This window comes from Amblyomma maculatum, chromosome 10, assembly GCF_055883805.1.
Source record: "Amblyomma maculatum isolate TAMU_Amacu chromosome 10, ASM5588380v1, whole genome shotgun sequence".
Taxonomy (NCBI): domain Eukaryota; kingdom Metazoa; phylum Arthropoda; class Arachnida; order Ixodida; family Ixodidae; genus Amblyomma; species Amblyomma maculatum.
The window spans coordinates 72710213-72729646 of NC_139353.1; the positions used below are offsets into that span (position 1 = coordinate 72710213).

At 46.6% G+C, this 19434-nt stretch overlaps 1 protein-coding gene across 1 annotated transcript in view; it reads left to right on the forward strand.

Moving 5' to 3' along the window:
- LOC146176786 (neprilysin-1-like) overlaps positions 1–19434 on the forward strand; it is a 76852-nt gene that overhangs the window by 27373 nt on the left and 30045 nt on the right. The window contains exons 8-11 of the mRNA XM_084581388.1: positions 7335–7560; positions 8073–8171; positions 8473–8550; positions 19230–19342. Of these exons, the coding sequence (XP_084437514.1) occupies positions 7335–7560; positions 8073–8171; positions 8473–8550; positions 19230–19342 (516 nt within the window). The remainder of the gene's footprint in view (positions 1–7334; positions 7561–8072; positions 8172–8472; positions 8551–19229; positions 19343–19434) is intronic.

The window sequence follows — 19434 nt, forward strand, 5'->3', positions numbered from 1 at the left end:
GCTAGCGGTTCAACTAGGTAATTGACGGGAAAAGTCTGTTGGAGTACTAGATAGGATCCGTGGTACTTGGAAGTAAACGTGCTCGTCAGACCGGGTGGTGTCGAAGGGTCCCAAAGCCAAACGTGAGAACCGGGAGAAAATTGGAGGACAGAGTGGCTGCTGTCACTGTGCACTTTCTTCTGGGCTTGCTCGTCCGAAGTAAATGGGCGAGCCAGCTTGCGAAATTCTTCAGCGTGCCTAGCAGCTGCTGAAAGTGATGTATACTCTGAGATATCAGGACGGTAGGGGAGGATGGTGTCGAGTGGAGACGAAGGTTCACGCCCGTACAGCAGAAAAAATGGCGAGAATCGGGTAGTTGCTTGAACGGCGGTGTTGTACGCATAGGTTATAAATGGGAGAATCTTGTCCCAATCGGAGTGGTCGGAGGCGATGTACTTGGACATCATGTTACCGAGTGTGCGGTTGAAGCGCTCTCTGAGGCCGTTAGTTTGAGGGTGGTACGCGCTGGTGGATGGTCTGACATTCACGTAGGAGCGCTTCGACAACCTCGGATATGAAAGATTTGCCTCGATCATTTAGAAGTTCACGAGGGGCCCCGTGCCGCAGAATGAAATGATGAAGAAGAAAGGACGCAATATTGGGCCCGGTGGCATCCTGAAGTGCTGCTGTCTCCGCGTAGCGAGTAAGGTGATCGACGGCCACGGTGATCCAGCGATTCCCTGCAGGTGAATAAGGCAGAGGTCCATACAAATCGATGCCAACACGATCGAATGGTCGGTATGTGCACGGATGATGCTGTACTGGAGCCGGCTGATGGAGAGGAGGTGGCTTGCGACGCTGGCAATCGATGCACGAACGCACATACTTACTGACGAAGGTATACATACCGCGCCAGTAGAAGCGCTGTCGCAACCGTTCATAATTCTTAAATGCACCCACATGACCACACTGTGGATCGTTATGATAAGATGCGCAGATATCACTATGAAGTTGGCGAGGTTAACGACTAGCAGCCACTTAGTCCATCTGGCATATAATTGCGTCGATAGAGGAGACGGTCACGAAGGGCGAAATGCTGCGCTTGACGACGAAGGGCGCAAGGAGCCGGTGGAAGTAACGAGTTAGAAGATCGATTAGTGATGTTAGCCACGGATCCTTGCGCTGTTCTGATGGCATGTCGTCGATGGACAGGGAAGACAAGGCGGAGCTGTAGGCATAGGACAACGGAGCGTCAGGAGGCACCCGCGAGCGAGATAAAGCGTCTGCGTCGGAGTGCTTGCGCCCTGCACGATAGATAACTCGTATATCATACTCTTGCAGTCTAGGCGACCAGCGGGCGAGACGGCCGGTGGGGTCTTTTAATGAAGACAACCAGCACAAATCGTGGTGGTCTGTAACAACATCGCAAGGGCGCCCATACAAGTATGGCCGAACTTTCTGAAGCGCCCAAACAATAGCCAAGCATTCCTTTTCTGTCACCGAGTAGTTGGTCTCGGCCTTGGTCAACGTTCGACTTGCGTACGCCACAACGTATTCATCAACACCGGGTTTTCGTGAGGCCGAGGCGCCGAGGCCTCTAATCGCTAGGCTGCGCCGAGGCCGGTGCCGCTGGCATCGGTGTGCACTTCGATAGGAGCAGCCGGGTCAAAATGGCGCAATACGGGGGGTGAGGTAATATCGTGCGCAATTTCGTGAAAGCAGTATCGCAAGCCGACGACCAGGCAGAAAACCCTTTGTGAGCGCCGAGAAGTCGCGTCAGAGGGGCAATGATAGTCGCAAAGGTCCGAACGAAACACCTAAAATAGGAGCATAAGCCTATAAAGCTGCGTAATTGCTTGATAGATGTCGGCTTCGGGAACTCAGCGACAGCGCGGAGTTTAGACGGATCCGGAAGGATGCCATTCTTGGACACTGAATGCCCTAAATAGTGAGATGGTGATCGGGGAAATGGCACTTTTTCAGATTGAGCTGCAGACCGGCATCGCTAAGACATTGCAAGACAGTTTCAAGGCGAGTTAGTTGGGTCGCGAAGTCTGATGAAAATGCGACGATATCATTCAAGTAGCAGAGATATGTGTGCCACTTCAAACTGCGGAGAATATTGTCCATCATGCGTTCAAAGGTGGCGGGCGGGTTACACAGGCCAAACGGCATGACGTTGAACTCATTAAGCCCGTCGGGGTGACAAAAGCTGTCTTCGGGCCATCGTCCTCAGCCATTGGAACTTGCCAGTAGCCAGAACGTAAATCGATTGAAGAGAAAAATTCTGCTTCATGCAAAGTGTCCAGCACGTCGTCTATGCGTGGTAGCGGATAGACATCTTTTCATGTGAGTGCATTAAGGCGGTGGTAGTCCACACAGACTCGAGTAGACCTGTCTTTCTTCTTGCTAAAACGACCGGGGACGCCCAAGGGCTACTGGAAGGTTGAATGACATCCTTACTGAGCATCTAGTCGACTTTCTCATCAATAATGCGCCGCTCTGAGGCTGATACACGATAAGGACGTTGGCGCGATGGGGCGTGCGTACCGGTATAGATGTGGAGGGCAACAGTTGATGTACGACCCAAGGATAGCTGCTGGATGTCAAAGGAAGCTCGGAATCGGTTTAGCAAGTCGAGGAGCTAGGCGCGTTAACCTGGAGCGAGAGCACTGCCGATGGCATTGTCGAAGACCGCCAGAGGCGACGAAGAAGACGAGGAACGAGGTGGGCTAAGGGCACTGATGGTGTCGGAGATTGTGCAAGCGCAGGTGGAGAGAAGCGGCGGGACGGTCACAAAATCTTCTGATCGAACAGGCTCGGCATGCCCAACACACTGCTACGTTGCAACGTGAGTGTATAGAACGAATCATTACTAATGGCGAGTTCGGTGCGGCCGCTTCGTACGCTAAGGACGGTGCAGGGGAGGGGAAGACAGTGTCGCGAGACGAAAAGGGAAGATGTGGTGAAGAGAACTGTACAGTCTTGTAAAGAGGTACAGTTTATAGGCACAATCGCAGCAGATGAAGGCGGGATATCAGTAGCATCCGCAACGTGGCATTGTGTCATTTGGCTTCCCCAAGAATGTTAGCGGCGGTCGGTGCGGTGCACAGCGGTGAAAGCTCTACTTCGGCACGAGCGCAATGAATTACAGCGCGATTTCGACACAAGAAGTCCCATCCTAAAATAATGTCGTGGGAGCAGTCACGGAGAACGATAAAACTGATGACATAGAGAACATCCTGAATAGTGACTCGAGCCGTGCAGGTACCGAGAGGTTCGACGTGTTGAGCAGTGGCGGTGCGCAAAAAGATCCCAGAATATGGCAGAACAACGTTTCGTAACTAGCGGCACAGTCTAATGTTAATAACCGACACAGCAGCACCAGTATCTACAAGCGCAAGAGTACAAACATTTTCAATGGTAAGTTCGATTAAATTGTTCGGTGGCAAAGCAGGACTTTCACTTGTCGACGAAAGCACAGTTCTTGCCTGCGGAACTGCGTCTAGTGGTATTCCGGCATTGGCGAGGTAGAGCGACGACGCATCGGTGACGGCGAGCGAAAACGCGGAGAGGTTGAGCGGTGGTCGTGCGAGAAGTGGTCAAAGTTGAACGAGGGCTGAGGTGGCGCAATGAGTGGGGATGGCGGTTGTGCGTAGGCAACCGGGCTCTGATCGAAAGCGTACTGGTTCGGGCGACGGCTGCACAGGCATGCAACATGGCCAGGGAGACCACATGCAAAGCAAATGGGCCGGTTGTCAGATGTGCGCCAATGGAGTAGAATAGGTGGCGCACGGCGCTGAGTGAAAAATGCGCGCTGAGGCGGACCATATGATGGCAAAGGCGTAGGAGGGGGTGGTCTTCCGGCAACCTCAGCATAAGACAGTGGAGTGGATCCGGACGTCGGAATAGCGTCGGCATGAATGAGCGGAGCGGTCAGTGGAGCGGCACGAAGACTTGGTTGTCGAGGGGGCGGAAGTGCGTCGGCAACTTGTTCCTGAATAACCTGGCATATGGTCAGAGCGAGGTTTGAGCTTTAATGCGCAACGTGTGGAGTTAGCGATATTTGCCGTGCAACGTCTTCCCGTACGAAGTCTTTAATTTCTTGAATAAGTGTGGTGCTTACAGTGGTACCTGACATAGCCGAGATCGTAGGTTCAGGTTGTCGAGGGACGATGCGTTGGCGACGAAGGTAGTCGTAACTTTGACACATCGTGACAACATCACTTACAGTGCGGGGTTCTTTTGCCATCAGAATGTTGAACACGCCTTCATGGATGCACATCATGATGTGGCGTCTGCTGCACCCGCTCGCGCAAACGGTGTTCGGCGCGAAGCTTGCGAACCGCAGGTATACCCAAGACATCCACAAGTCGGGATTTCAACGAGGCCAAGGTTGGAATGTCACCTTCATGATTTATGAACCACAACTTTGCTACTTGAGTCAGGTAAAAGATCACGTTTTTAAGTTTCAGGATGTCATCCCACTTATTGTGGGTGCTTTACGCGTTCATACGAAGAAAGCCGGTCCTCGACGTCCTGAGCGTCGGTACCGCTGAAGATCGGCAGGTCCCGCTGTTGAAGCACCCCGGTGCATGGAATAGAAGGGGCCGAGGGAGCGGGGCCGGTGGTGTTTGTGCTGGACTCAGTCATTGAGGACGGAATTCGACGGCTGCGGAGCTCCAGGACGAGAAAATGGAAGATAAATCCCGCGACCTCCACCAAGCGTTAAGCGAGGATTCAGGCACTGGTAGCGGGCACCGGCACCGAGAAGAACCGGAGCGGTGGTGGCTTAACTTTGAGTCAGCTGGTCTGCAAAAGCACTTCCTCTTCCTCCTTCTCGGCGGCTATCTGTCCGCTTAATCGGAACTTACAATTCGTATATTGTTCCAGCTCTTATGTCCCGCAGTCCTCTACTCGCGAGCTCAAAGGCACATTCAAATGATGTACGGGGGCAAAACATAATAATTACAAGCCATGCACGTGGGGACGTTATTAGCGGTCAAGCTGTTAAAATGTGAGTTTAAAACTGGTATGGCAAAGGTGAATACCTCAAAAACACTGCCAATGCGTCCCTTAATATCAGGGGAAACGAAAAGGTAAGCCTCAATGCGACAGACATTTTCAACGGGCTGCATTCACTTGGAACAGCAAAATGTATTCGGAGCTCCAAAGGGAAAGCGTGTATACTGGTATAGTTGACTGCAAATATTTTTGGCAAGCATGAAAGCGATTGTGGCTTTCTGCTCTGTAAAGATCTCATTACATCATTTTGTTATCATTCAGTATTTCCTTTGTTGTAAGCAATTTGATACATCATCAGTTCAGTTCAGTTCAGTTCAGTCTCTCAGTCGTGTCCGACTCTTCGTGACCCCGTGGACCATGTCACGCCACGCTTTCCGGTCTCTAATATCTTCCTAACATCACATAACTTCATCTGCAGCGCCTCGAGGATGCCATCTAACCATCGCGTTCGCCGCCTACCCTTTCGCCGGCGACCCTCAACCTTTCCCAACACCAAATCTTTCTCCAGCGACTCCTCTCTTCTCATCAGATGACCAAAGTAGCTGAGCTTTAACTTTAGAATTTGACCCTCCAATGAGCAGTCAGGGTTTATAGTCGACAATATCGACTGATTTGATCTTCTGGCATTCCAAGGAACTCTCAGGAGTCTCCGCCAGCACCACAATTCATACGCGTCAATTCTTCGGCGGTCAGCTTTCTTCACAGTCCAACTCTCGCATCCATACAACACAACTGGAAAGACCATACCACGTTTTATACGGATCTTGGTTGGCAGACTAATGTCTCTCATCTTTACTAGGCGGTCAAAGCTAACCATGGCTCTTTTTATCAGAAGCAGGCGTCTCCTCATTTCATGAGAAAATCTGTCACAGCTTCCACTTCTTGCCCCTTGATGCTCCAGGACTTGATAGGGCAAGACGCCATGATATGTTTTTTTTAATGTTCAGTTTAAACCCAAACTTCTCACTCTCTTCTTGTACGCGCATCAGAAGTCTCTTGAGTTCCACTTCACTTTCTGCCATTCAAGTGGTATCATCCGCATATCTAAGGTTGTTGATACGTTTTCCAGCAATCTTCACTCCAGCTGAAGAGTCGCCCAGGACCGGCCTTCCTCATGATGCACTCTGCATATAGGTTAAATATTCAGAGCGACAGTATGCAGCCTTGCCTCACTCCTTTGATACATAATACATCATAGGTACGATTAAATGGCCGAGGACCATGTTATAATTATATTGAATGCTTGTGATCTGAATTCCCTGGCCCAGTGAAAGCACCTAAGAGCTGTTGAAAATCGCCTCTCTGGTTCTGCAGTATTATTACGTATGTGAGAGTGAAGTCTATAGAGCTTATTATTTAATTATTGGCTTAGGAACACAGCGTCTATGTCAAAGCTGTAAATCTCGAAAACCTGCAAAATACACTGTTCCTATCAGGGTAGCGTTTACGCAAAATAGATTTATTGACCAAAAGCAATAATTCGCTCCATAAAAAGAGTTTCTTCATAAAAGCGGCGCCACTTTCAGAGACACGGTCCACATAGCAAAATTCGTTTGTCTTTGCAGTGGTTGCGCAGGGGGCGAATGATTAAGGGTAGCGGCCGGTGACTGCACCTTTATTGAAGGCCAATAATTGAGGCCAAATAAATTCTAGGTTTATGAAATAACGTGGCTATCTATCTGTAGAGGTGATTTACACTTTCTTCCTTAAGCAAATATAAAACATTAGGTAATTATTAACGATTAACAAATTACATGGGTGAAGATAACATACCAGAATAAGATAGGCGACTGTAAACAGCTCTTAGTTTTTTTTTACTTGACTTTTATGGGACCGTATGTTTAGACGTTTGGTTACATTATGCTGGTTCACCCTGTGTATAACCCATAGCCCGTTATACTTTGTGGCACGGGCAGAGGCTCTTTATTTTTCTTTCCTTTCGCATGCCTCAGCATAACATATGTGTATAACCCTAAGCACTCCGTATTAACGTCGTCATGTTGCAATCATTCTTGTCTATTAAAGATGCTTCGCATAGCGACTTTTCTCTCTTACAGAATCGGATGATTGAGACGGCAAGCTTTTTTAAGGCAATAAAGTTTATGTCCCAAAACGTCTTTCAATGCCACTCGTTTAAATTAACGTTATGCCGCCCCAACCATCAGAGTTTGCTACATAAATTACAGAAAATTCAAAATCAATTAAAGGTTTTACAGGTTTACACTTATAACCTTGCAGTATGTTACATTACTGTGCCCTGTAGAGCAGAGAACAGCTATTCCATTTTCTTTCCTAACAATACCGCTCTATTTTAACTTTTTTTTTTCCAGAACCACACTGTACAATTACGCTGGCTTGAAAGTCACGCTTGGTTTCGGAGCGCAAGTATCTGCAAGTTTCCGAAATGCTTCTTTAGAGCTCAATAAAGCTATTTCGGGAGTGGTCACAGACAAGCCAACGTGGGATAAGTGTGTTGGCACCGTGAACAACTTCATGCCCGAAATTGTCGGCCTTCTCTACGTAGAGCAGAAGTTTAGCGAACAAGCCAAGAAAGAGGTAATTGCAAATCTCCAGGCAGCGCGTGTTCTTTGTGTCAATTGCAGTAAAATAGAAAAAGCAATTAGTATGAGCTGCACGAATTTCTTAATGTGGATGAAAAGTTAATTGATGTCTGCCTTAGAGCGAGAAAATCGAATGATGTAATATTCCCTTTTATAAAACATCGGCACATATGATGCGGTCTGTGATATAGGGAAAACGATTCAGTGAACGTTTCTGGTAATAGCTTACGTTACAGCTTACAAAATTTGGGAAGATGTTAATCCTCTTCATAAAAATATCCCCTGCCTATCTAAAGTTAAATGTAAAAATTCTAATATTTTATCTATACCTACTGCATGCTTACATTCGTCTGAAAATTAGGTATTCTTATTGCGAAAACGAAGGGAACGCTGAAGACACGTATATAAACTTACATATGCCTTTCATGCTCGTTTCTGCACGCTTCCAATATAAAGACAATAAGAAAATTCTGTGCTTCCACTCGTGATTTCACTCGCCTGTTTCAGGTCGAAGACCTTGCTAAAAGGCTCATGAAAGTCTTCAACGAAACGCTTCAGAACGCAACATGGATGGATAACGTAACCAGGGCAGCTGCAGAAGAGAAGGTGAGACGCTTAACTTTGATTCACTTTGCGGAATTTATGCATTGCACTAACAGGCACTGCGCATTCCTTTTTAAAGTTTGTGACATCGCCACCTTTACACCACAATTATGAATACCAGTACATCTTATAGGTGAAAAGCCTGGTGGTGCCTTCAATATGTTCATTTTGGTGAAACTGAACTTTTGAAGCGGGCCAGCACATGTTTGTTCTTTATTTTTAGCACATATGATAGCAAGGAATACGGCTGAAGGCCTATACACGCGCTGTACAATGTAAAAACATCGTATTTGTCATTTTTCAGCTGGTGAAAATGGGAACCAAAATAGGATACCCACATTGGCTTTACAACACGACTTACCTGGAAGAACTTTACCAGTTTGTAAGTATCAGGCCTATTTACAATGTGCTGTCTAAAAACGAGCGTACTGAAAATAGTTTAATAGGGGACAACTAGTTCTAGTTATCCCCTAGGGTCGGACACGGCTGAGTGAATGAACTAAACTGAACTGAACTAGTTCTAGTAACCTGACTTGAGCTGTCACATTACTGCTTGCATGGTTTGTTGAATATTATTTGATATTTATATTGGTATTCTCACTTTTTGTACGCAGCTAGTAGATCAAAGTGTTTGCATACGATATTGGAGAAAACGAAGCCAGCTGTTCCCACATCCCTCTGACATCACCTTGTTCTCCCATTGGTCTCAGCGTATTATGCCATAATTGCTTTCACTTTTGCCTGTTCAATCCTATAGCCGGCATATATTAAAGTAGCAATTCTAGCAAAATTTCCCACAAGGCACTAGTTACAATCTTGGTGCAGTTGGGGAATTGCTGCTATTCCTCATCGAAATTGTAGGAAAACAACTTCACTCTTCTCTAGTTGCTGCAGCCATATTTAAGCAAGGTATTCTGTACCAACGATCTGTCACTTCATGAGTGGTTTACCATGGTGTTAGGATGGGCATAAGGGAAACACAAATCGCGACATCGTATGAAAAAGTATCCCAGAAGCGATTCCGAAAAAGATTTTTTATCATTCGCTGCATGTAGTGACTTTATCGTACTTAGAAATGGAGGTTGCACGTGCACTTAATGAGCTGCTATGTCAACTGCTACAATGAAGGTACGTTAACACTAAACCGGCTTATGTCGCCAATCATCAACAGATGCAATTTTTGCATGGTCCTCATGTTTGTCATATGTGTGCCAACGCCGGCAGTGCAAGGGTGGTTGGCCGACGAATATCTCGGCCTGCCCGTTTTCACTTCGTTCCTTCCACAGCCGCGCCGCGCGTTTGTTACAGAACCCCTGACACAATTTTGATATTCGGTGCTCAATTTGTTCCACTCTTTGTTCAGCAAGCCTCTCTTGCGATCGCTAAATGAATTCTTCCAGCCAACAGAACACGCTTTGTTGATCCCTATGTGAGCGATAACTTTTACTAAGGATGCGCTTATGACAAAGGCATCATATCGTCGCTGCTGCTCTTTACAATGAGGTAAAAATACCTACTCACCATTTACATGACGAAAAACGCATACCCGATTCTACTTTACTTGAATATTTTCTCTTTTCGCTTTCCAGTTGCAACATTATGCATTTACACAGAACGAAAACTGCACAAGAAGCATCGAGTATTCAACATATTGCATGATAGATGTCTCGCCTTTGGTTGTTGACCTAGGGCAAGACTGATGGACTTGCTTCTGATTAGCTTTCTTCAATTCTGTCCATCTTGAGCCCTTTCGTTTTCCGGAAATAGGTTCCGCTACTGCTTACATGAATAAAAACGGTGTAATTTTTTCACACGAGTCACACAGAAGACGACTTCTGCGAGCTGCAGTCCTTTTCTACATTGTTCGGCAGATAAGGCCACGCCATTGCTTACTGCTTTCGGTACGTGCGTCCTGTGACAAAAGCAAACGTCGATCTCACGTGATGTCAACAGAAACTACACTCAGTGACCGTTTGTAGTCGCTTAAACTTGTTAATGTTCTCTCTACGATCGTATAAATCGCACACACGAATCCTGCGGGCTCCCTAGGCGCACTTGCAGTAAGAGGGGGCCGGCGCCAACACATATTCAAGAATATAGCAAAATGCACGGTAGTTTCAAAATGTGAAAATATTATCACGCGCCTTGGCAGAACGTCGACGGAAGAATAACGGTCGGGTGTATCAGCGGAGAAGGAAGAAGAGCAATGGAAGAAGGACGCTTGCACGCTTCGCCGCGCTCCTGCAACGACTGAATCTGTAAATAAACCCCTGATGCGTACTAAGCAAGTAACAGCTTTGTTGAGAGGTGCTTGTATAGAGACCTGGAGCGTTCCATTTACCAAAGAAGCCGTAGACTCGCTGGATTACCACCGGTGCCATCGGACATGACTGACGACGGCACTGTTGAGCAACCGGGACCATCCATGGTGAAAATCAGCCCCATTATTTACAGTCCCTGTCATTATTTGGAACACCTGAGGAGTGCGTTTACAAGTGGCTGAAACACTACGAAATAATGAGCAAGTATAAATCGATGAAACGCTGCTAAATTCTATAACGTGGTGCTCTTCTTTGCCGCCACTGTTTTCAACTGGTTCGATAAATATGAAATTTATTAAGTTCATGGGCTATCTTTACAAGCGAGATGAACATTTTTGGGGACGAATCTGCAAAGAAGCGCTCGGAACAGACATTGCTTCACTGGGCGCAAGTACCTGGAGATACTTGTACTGCATACATCGAATCCATCCTAGAGCTATGTAAGCCGGTAAATCCCAGTATGCTTGAAGACAAAGTCGGCTATATCTTTAAAGGAATAATGAAATACGTCTGTCATTTTCTGATTAGCAAAGAGATCCTGAGCACCGTCGCGGACGTTATAAAGCATTTTAGAACATATGAAGCTCTCAAGCTGCGTTGAAATACCCCTAAATTCTGAACACTGCGCAATGTCACCTATGTAGCCAGTGTTGAAGCCTGTACAACAGTTGCCTTGGCTGATATAATACGAGAGATTGTGAGCGAGCCATTATCAAGATCCAGGCACACAATAAGGGGTGAAGAATATGGGCGGCACAGTTGTGAACCGTAGAAAGATGTCTCCGTCCAGTCTGCGCCATGGGTTCAACCTAGCGGCGCTTCGCATATGGACGATCGGAGCCGCTCCACTCAACGCTATGGCCAGCAGCTGCCGAAAAGGAGGCCCGCCTACTGTGGAACCTTGGTTTGTCAGCAGCGAGAGCCTGGCTACAACCAAGGTCGCCACTTTGTTAGTCAGACTCTTATGCTGATCGCTGGCGCCCTCAACCTGTGTGCTACAGGGGTGGAATTGCGGTGTATAATGCTAGATATTTACGCCGCTGTTTTCCATCTGTCCAAGACTACCGACCCCAGCGAACATTCACAGACGATATCCCACAGAACAGCAGCGATACCCGACTATGTCCGCTTGGGACACGTACCATTCGACATATTTCCGGAATTCATCACCTGCATCTGATAGTAATGTGACGCCACCACCCCAGCGCCAGCGGTGGTCACCTTCCCCTCGACGTAAATCTTCCCCTCCGCCTCAGCAAAACTAGGAGACGTGGCCGATGGAGGTGAGGCCGCCAGCGAGTCGATGACGTCCGGCTTGTCAGGCTCCCTCGAGGCGTTAAATAGCTGTGTCATTGAGCAGCACGTGCAGTCGGGTATGAAGACCCAAGTTGCGGCGGTGATTATTAGGTCTCCACAACCGAGCACCGCATTCTAGTGAACCTACTTCTGAAACGCGTGACAGTGTTCAACGTTGGCCCGGACGACTCAACACCACTTCGCATAGTTGTATTCATCACACGATCAACACTTGGTCCGCACCTCCGATACGTCAGAAGCCCTATCCTGTCTAAGAAACTAAACGTAAGGTAATAGATGAGTAAGGTCAAGATGTGCTAAAGCGTGGCAATTCGAGAATCTTCTAGTCTTTCGGCAGCTCCAGTTATCCTTGTCAGAAACGTGGAACGTGGAGGTTTTGTGTTGACTACCGTCGCTTAAATACAGTCACGAAATCTAGCCCCATCCACGCATAGATGACGCAATAGACTGTCTGCACTCAGCTTCATGCTTTTCTTCTATTTACTTCAGATCCGGCTACCAGCAAATCCCCATGCACATTGCATATAACGGAGTTCTGCATTACGGCGTCTTTCATAGCCTGAGTAGCTTCGGGACGTTAAACCCCACAAACCAAACCAAACCAGAAAAAACGGCGTTTGTAACACCAGACGGTCTTCATGAATTTAACGTTACGCCACGTGGAATATGTAATGCGACTGCCGCATTCAAATGGTTCATAGATACAATCCTGAGTGAACTATTGTGGTAAATTTGTTATTTGGGCGGCATTATAATTTTTGACAAAACATTTATTGAGCCCAACCGCAATCTGGATATCGTGCTTGATTGCATGGAACGAGTTGGCCTTGCACTGACTGCAGAGAACTGTCATTTTGGGGATCGTGGAGAAATTATTCTCGGTCACATTATCGACAAAAACGGCTTTCGACCAGATTCTAAGAAAATCGAAGCTGTTAAACATTTTATGGCGCCCAATTCAGTAAAAGACTTGTAGAGCTGTTAAGGGCTGACATCGCTTACCCAATCACGTGTCTATTGCATAAAGTGCAGCATTCAATTTCAGCGAATATGACCCAGTTTTTCGTCACCTCGTGACTCATCCTACCCCACTTCAGCCCATCAGCACTACTAGACGTACACACTGACTCAAGTAGTATCGTTATCGGCGCTGTACTTATGCAATGTAATGGCCGTGATCATCATGTGATAGCGTATGCCAGCCACTCGTTGAGTAAGTGCGAAAGAAATTGCACGGTTCCCAAGAAAGAATGTTTCGCCGTTTTTTGTTATCTCTAAGGGAATGCTTTCAGCGTCGTGACCGACCATTGTTCCCCTTGCTGGCTCGTGAGTCTTCGTGACCCCTGAGGACGGCTCGCTCGATGGGGTTTGCGCCTACAAGAGTTTAATTTTATTGTGGTGCATAAAGGCTGCTATTAACATTCAGATGCTCATTGCCTTTCGCGTTCGCCACTTCAAACGATTGATGAAGATGCAGAAAACTTCAATGAATTCTTGGCTTAACTTTCACAAGCCTTCCCCGATCTTCGAGTTTTCCGAACTGAGAAATAGAAAGATCGAAAGATCTCTGTTTGATGCGGCCAGCAAGTCTACAAAGAACACTTTCTTGAATTTGCGAGGAATTGCTTTACAAAAACGATTTCTCCTCTGAGAGAGCACGCATGCTTCTTGTCGTGCTAGAAAGCTTACGCGTCACACTTTTTGAAATAATGCACAGCGACGCCATGTCTGGCACATGGGAGCGGCGCGAACACTCCACCGCGCACATCAGCGATTTCACTGGCCGAAGATGCGTTCAACTATCCAGCGGTATGTAGCCAGCTCTGTACAATGCCAGCGTTTTAAGCTGCCGACTGCAAGCCCACTGGGAACGCTGCGGCCAATCAGAGCTCCGACAGCCCCATTCGAGCATGCTTGCATTGACTTTTTTGGATCTTTCCCACAGTCCTCTAAATGTACCCGATGTTTTCTTGTGTGCCTAAATTATTTAATCCGTTATTGTGATACAACCGCGATACCATACGATACTGCGTCTGAAGTGTCTCATTTTCTACTTCAAATCCTCACTCTTCGGCACGGCCCTCCCGCAATTCTCATTAGTTACCGTATACGCCAATTCTCAGCGGACGTTGTCGAAGAACTCCGCCTTAGCGCATGCAGTTTTCGCGACTCGACGCCTTATCATCCCCAAACGAACGGTGTGGTCGAACGCACTAATTCTACGCTCACCACCATGCTAGCTATGTACGTATCATAAGGACTGGGATGGCGTCCTGCCGTTCATTACTCATGCATAAAACACAGCGCAACATGAGACAACTGGCTTCAACCCCTTGTTCCTGTTCTATACTCACTCGCTTCGCTGTGACCTCGACACCATATTGCCATTTTCATTCAGGATGAACCTTTTCTTGCTACCACACTCCGCAGAGTTGAAGAAGTTCGCCAGCTGGCCCAAGTTGGAATTTTATCATCGCAAGACAATTCTGAGAGTCGCAACAACGCCTGACACCAAGTTTCGTATGTTCCTGGTGACTATGTATGGTTGTGAACACCTCTACGTAAGAGGGGTTTTTGTCAGAAACGGCTGTCACACTACACTGGACGGTTTGTTGTGCTAGAGCGCATAAGCGACCTGAACTACGCCGAACTATAGCACGCCGAACTGCAAATGGTGGACAGTCACGCCAGTCGTGGGGGGTGCATGTATCCCGCCTCAAGCGATTTCATTCAGACGTTCTATATAACTCACCTGAAGGGCTTCATCTGCGAGGAGCGAAATGCCATGCGCCTTCGAAGAACATCGATGGAAGAAGAACAGTCGGGTGGATCGGTGGAGCACGAAGAAGAGCAACGGTGGAAGCACATTTGTACGCTTTGCCGCGGTCCTGCTTTGACTGATCCCTGTAAATAACCCCCTCCCCCGTGCGTAGTATGCACATAACAATACGAAAGTCACCCTTACTGCTTACTTTTAGCACGAATACGGCGAGAAAAGTGCATCAATGCACCGTACGATGCTCGTAGTTACTGCATTTTCGCTCTCTTGCCGATTTGCCGAAGACCGATCGGGTTTCGCCGGCTTCGCTGGCCTGAAAACCTGTCACACATGACCTCAAGCGGCTATTGGTCGTGTCGGCTCTGTTGTCGGTCTATTGCGACATACCCGTGGACTAGTGATGGAATTGCCCGACCTGTCCGTCGACCACCGATGCCGTCGTCGCGTCGGCGTTGGCGCCGCGTCAGCCTAGTGTGAATGGGCCTCCATAGCGACCCGTGCGCAACAGTCATAAATGCATCATATTATTAAACATCTATATTCTTCCTTCTTATAAAGCTTCTGTCCTGCTATACTGGTACAGCAAATACAGAAATTGAAGGGCTGGTACCCTCAGGGATCTCGAGTTGACCCTAATATAGCTAAAGACGAACTAAGCCCGAGACGTTTAACTGATTACCGACTCCTTGATTTTAAACCTCTGCGACACGAACAAAAACATGCTCTGAGCAATATAAACTGTCCACGGGGAAACGTGCATCATTACTGAGCCTTGGAAACAATTTCTTGTCCTCCTGCTACTGTTGAAACGCGTTTTTCTCCTTTTCTTGCACTCTTGAAATGTGTCCTTTCCCTTTGTGCAAAGTGTTCGCCTGTCACTAAACAGGCGCCTTTCAGTAATTTATGGCCGGCGACAGCTTCTCCCCGGGCCACCCTCTGCGGGATGCCATGGGAGAGGCGCCAACGCCTAGACAAGCGGATCGCGGAAAAGGAACGCCGGCAGTACGAACGGGGAGCCCCATCGATGAGCATGCCTCTTTCCGAGCTCTTGCTCTCCTCTTAAAGAAGTTGTATTTGGTTCATTAATTGTTTGTTGTCAAAGCGAAGTTACTTAAAACTACAACAGCCTAAACGAAGTGAATCAGTTACAACAAGTACCAAAGAAGGTAAAAATGGTGCTTCTAGACCTTCACCCAATTTTTCTAACCTCATTCCTGAGAAAGACAACAGAAAGTATGGCGCTCAATCCACTTCAGGCTCATCTTAATTCTATATATTTCGTTGCCTCAAACCTGACTTTTAAAATGTTGAGCCTATTTATGACTTATTTTCCTCCTGAACCACAAATCTGACCACGTTCACTATTCCCAGATCCATGACATATTGCAAGTGACTTACATGAGGCGTTTGTAACTTTGCTCACGATCCGAATTTCCTTGCTTCTACTAACTGCTGTCCAAATATGTACGGAAACCTGATTACACATCATCTCGGCTTACCCCTTAACCTCACGTGACACTCAAAGGACACTTTTGTATCATCCACCATTTCAAACCTTGGGTTTACATTCCTCATATGCTGGAACTAGTAAAAACTTAACAAAAACATTGTATGCATACGACCTTACTTTTTGGGGCATCTCTTGATCTCATGAGATGGTGTCGGCGAATATGCAGCAAAACGTCGATGCAGCGTATGGTTACCTTGACACAGTAGGCGTTTCTCCTGCACCTGAAATATTCGAATTGCAATTCATTTGAAACTCGCTGATAACGCCAGTACAACATTGTGAATATTTTCTTAATGGTGGTTGCTTCATCCTTTGCTTATCCTCCTGCCGACTCCTTAGACTTATTGTCCATGAGTAAACTAACATGGTAAATATTTCTACGAATGAATTTCCAGTTAGGTTTTGTAGCAAGTACACTACGCACGTGCTAAGTCAAGCCACTTGCCCAGCCATAAACTCTACAGAATTATGTGTACAATTCCATACGTCAATCAAATATGTTACCAAAGGCATCATATTCAGGTTATGTTTGATACGTTGTCCAATACCTCACTTATTGTTTCCATACATCACTCCGCTGAGCCCTTATAGTCTACGAGGCTGTTCGGGCCCCTAGGACAGCTCATTCAGCAACAGGAAGACCAAAAATTGTGCTTCTTTCTTGCACTAAATGAGGACAGCGTATACTTTAGCAAGCAGTACTTAAAACAATCATCCTTCCTATATTACCCCTTTGCCATTCCCAGATAGCATTATTATCATCCCCATTCAAATAAAGGTAGTGACGATAGGCACTAAGCTAGGCGGACATTCTACTCGCGTTCTTTTGAATCAAGAATCATGTCATCATCACTCACTATACCCAATGCAGGGCGAATGCATCTTCCATAATGTTACAACTAAACTGGTCCTTTGCTACCTGCATCCACTTGACCCCTGCGAACTTCTTAATCTCCTCCGCCCACCTAACTTTTTTCCGCCCCCTGATGCGCTTTCCTTCAATGAATCCAGTTTGTTACCCTAAGCGACAATCGTTTATCGTCTCTTTGCACTATATGTCCTGCCGATGATCATTTCTCCTTGATTTCTACTAGAATGTCAGCAACTTGAGTTATTTGTCTGATCCATTCTGCATGCTTGCTACTTCTTAACGTTACTTCTACCATTTTCTATTCCATAGCCCTCTGCGTTATCCTAAACTTAAGTAGCACCCTTTTCGTTAGCCTCCACGTTTCAACCCCATAATCGAGTACAGGTTAGATGCAACTGTTGTATATTTTCCTCTTGAGCGATACCGGTAAGCTGCTGATTATAACTTGAGAGTACTTTCCAAATGCGCTCCATCCCAATCTTATTGTCCTTATTATCCTTGTTTATTTGTCGCTTTTCTGTGGAGGTGAAAAGCAAGGCGCCCGTGTGCTGTGCAATGCCAGTGCACGTTAAAGAACTCCATGTGGTCGAAATTAAACATCACACGTTAAACATCACAAACCAACCCAAACCTTGTTTTGTGTTTGCTTTCATGATCCGGATCTGCGGTTACTACCTGCCCCAAGTAGATATATTCGCCTACTACTTCCAGTGCATCGCTATATAACGCAAACGGCTGTTTCTTCCCGAGGCTGTTGAACATTACCTTCGTCTTCTGTATATTGATTTTCTAAAATTATCTTCACAGGCGCCTCACGAAGCCACATTGCGGTGATCGCTAACTCAATGGACAGCAGCGGCAAGGCAGTGACGGACACCATTGGTCTTAACTCTGGTCTCTTTCCAAGGCGACCATAGAGATCCTACCTATAATTGGCAGTATTCAAGACCGCTCTCTAGGCCTTCCTAATCCTTCAGGATATACGTATAGAATGATTCAGAATAGGCTATACGGACGCGGAACCGAATACCGGCCGCGGCGGCCACTTTTCGATGGAGGCGAAAAGCAATTCATCCGTGTGCACTGCGAGAGTAGTGCATACTAAGCTCCACGTCAAAATTTCTGGAGCTCTCCACTGCGGCGTCTCTTATAGTCTGAGTCACTGTTGGGAGGTTAAACTTCACAAACCGAATCAAACCAGGCTCTACATGCCCTTTATGCTGTTCGTATTCCTTCAGAACTACGTGACGACCTACAAGAAGCACCAAAGAAACTGCGCATCTACAGTGTCATGCTGATATAGATTCCACGTCGCTGGTGTCCCAAGCATTGAAATAGTGCATCGCCTTACTGCAAAATTCCCCACCGAGCTCCTGTGATACATGCCCTTATCCACCCACGAAGGAAACTACTTTCCCCTACAAAGAAATAATATTGACTATGACAACATTAGAGAAACTCTTTGTAAAATTCCTGTTCGAGGCAAATTATTCGATTTATACGCCTACTATTTAGTCCTCCCCTATCATTTCAGTACCGTACCAAACACTATCAGGCATTCTCGAATCCCAATTGACCCAACGGTAATTCAGAACATGGACGCTTCAATTCAGTCATTTTATCTTTCGCACCATTATTCTACACAATTCCCCCGGCGAAAACATCTTGGCTGTGCCTAACAGCACCGCTCTTTCCGCAGGAAGTACCGTTGACGTAGGAAAGCAATGACACGAGCGATGGAGCTGTACAAGAAGGCAAAATGCAACGCGTTTCGGGTGCTACCGCGTTGTCCCGCGTGCAGCCGCCGTGCACACGTGCCGACGTAAGAAGCACAAGCGCGGCACATGCTGTTAAGTCATTCGAATTCGATCTAAACGTTTGGGTTTCCAGGAAAAAGGCTGTCCACCGCATGAGAGGTGGCAAACTGCGTTCCATTGGAAACAGGATGGTGCCTTATCATAAGAGCAAAACGTGATCCTTCCTTTGTTTGGATTATGTTATTCTGCTTTGCCGAGAGATTAAGCCCATTGTCACATCCATCTAGAGCACACCTTATAAAAATTGCCTGATGCCTCCTACATTTCGTGTGATATGAAATTGAGGACAAAATTGAGGACAAAATTGGAGACATGATTTGGAGTTTTCTCAGTGAAAGAAGAACTGCATCTGATGCTTGATTTAACAATGTAGTCATGAACACTGCAGTTGTTGCGGCTATATTTTCATTTTGCAATTAAAAACAGCAAACACTCTTTTCCTGCAGGTTCCAGAGATATGTAGAAATTGTTCTTTCGCGCAAGTGCTTTACTGGCTAGCGAGGAACAACCGGATACAAGAAATACTTAAGCTGCGACAACCTTATGACCAGGACAAAGAGTAAGCTGTTAACGTTTTCCTCTCTCCTACACTCACAGAAATGCACTGGCACAGACAAAGTGCAAAGGTAAATAAGTATGTACTTGCTCGAA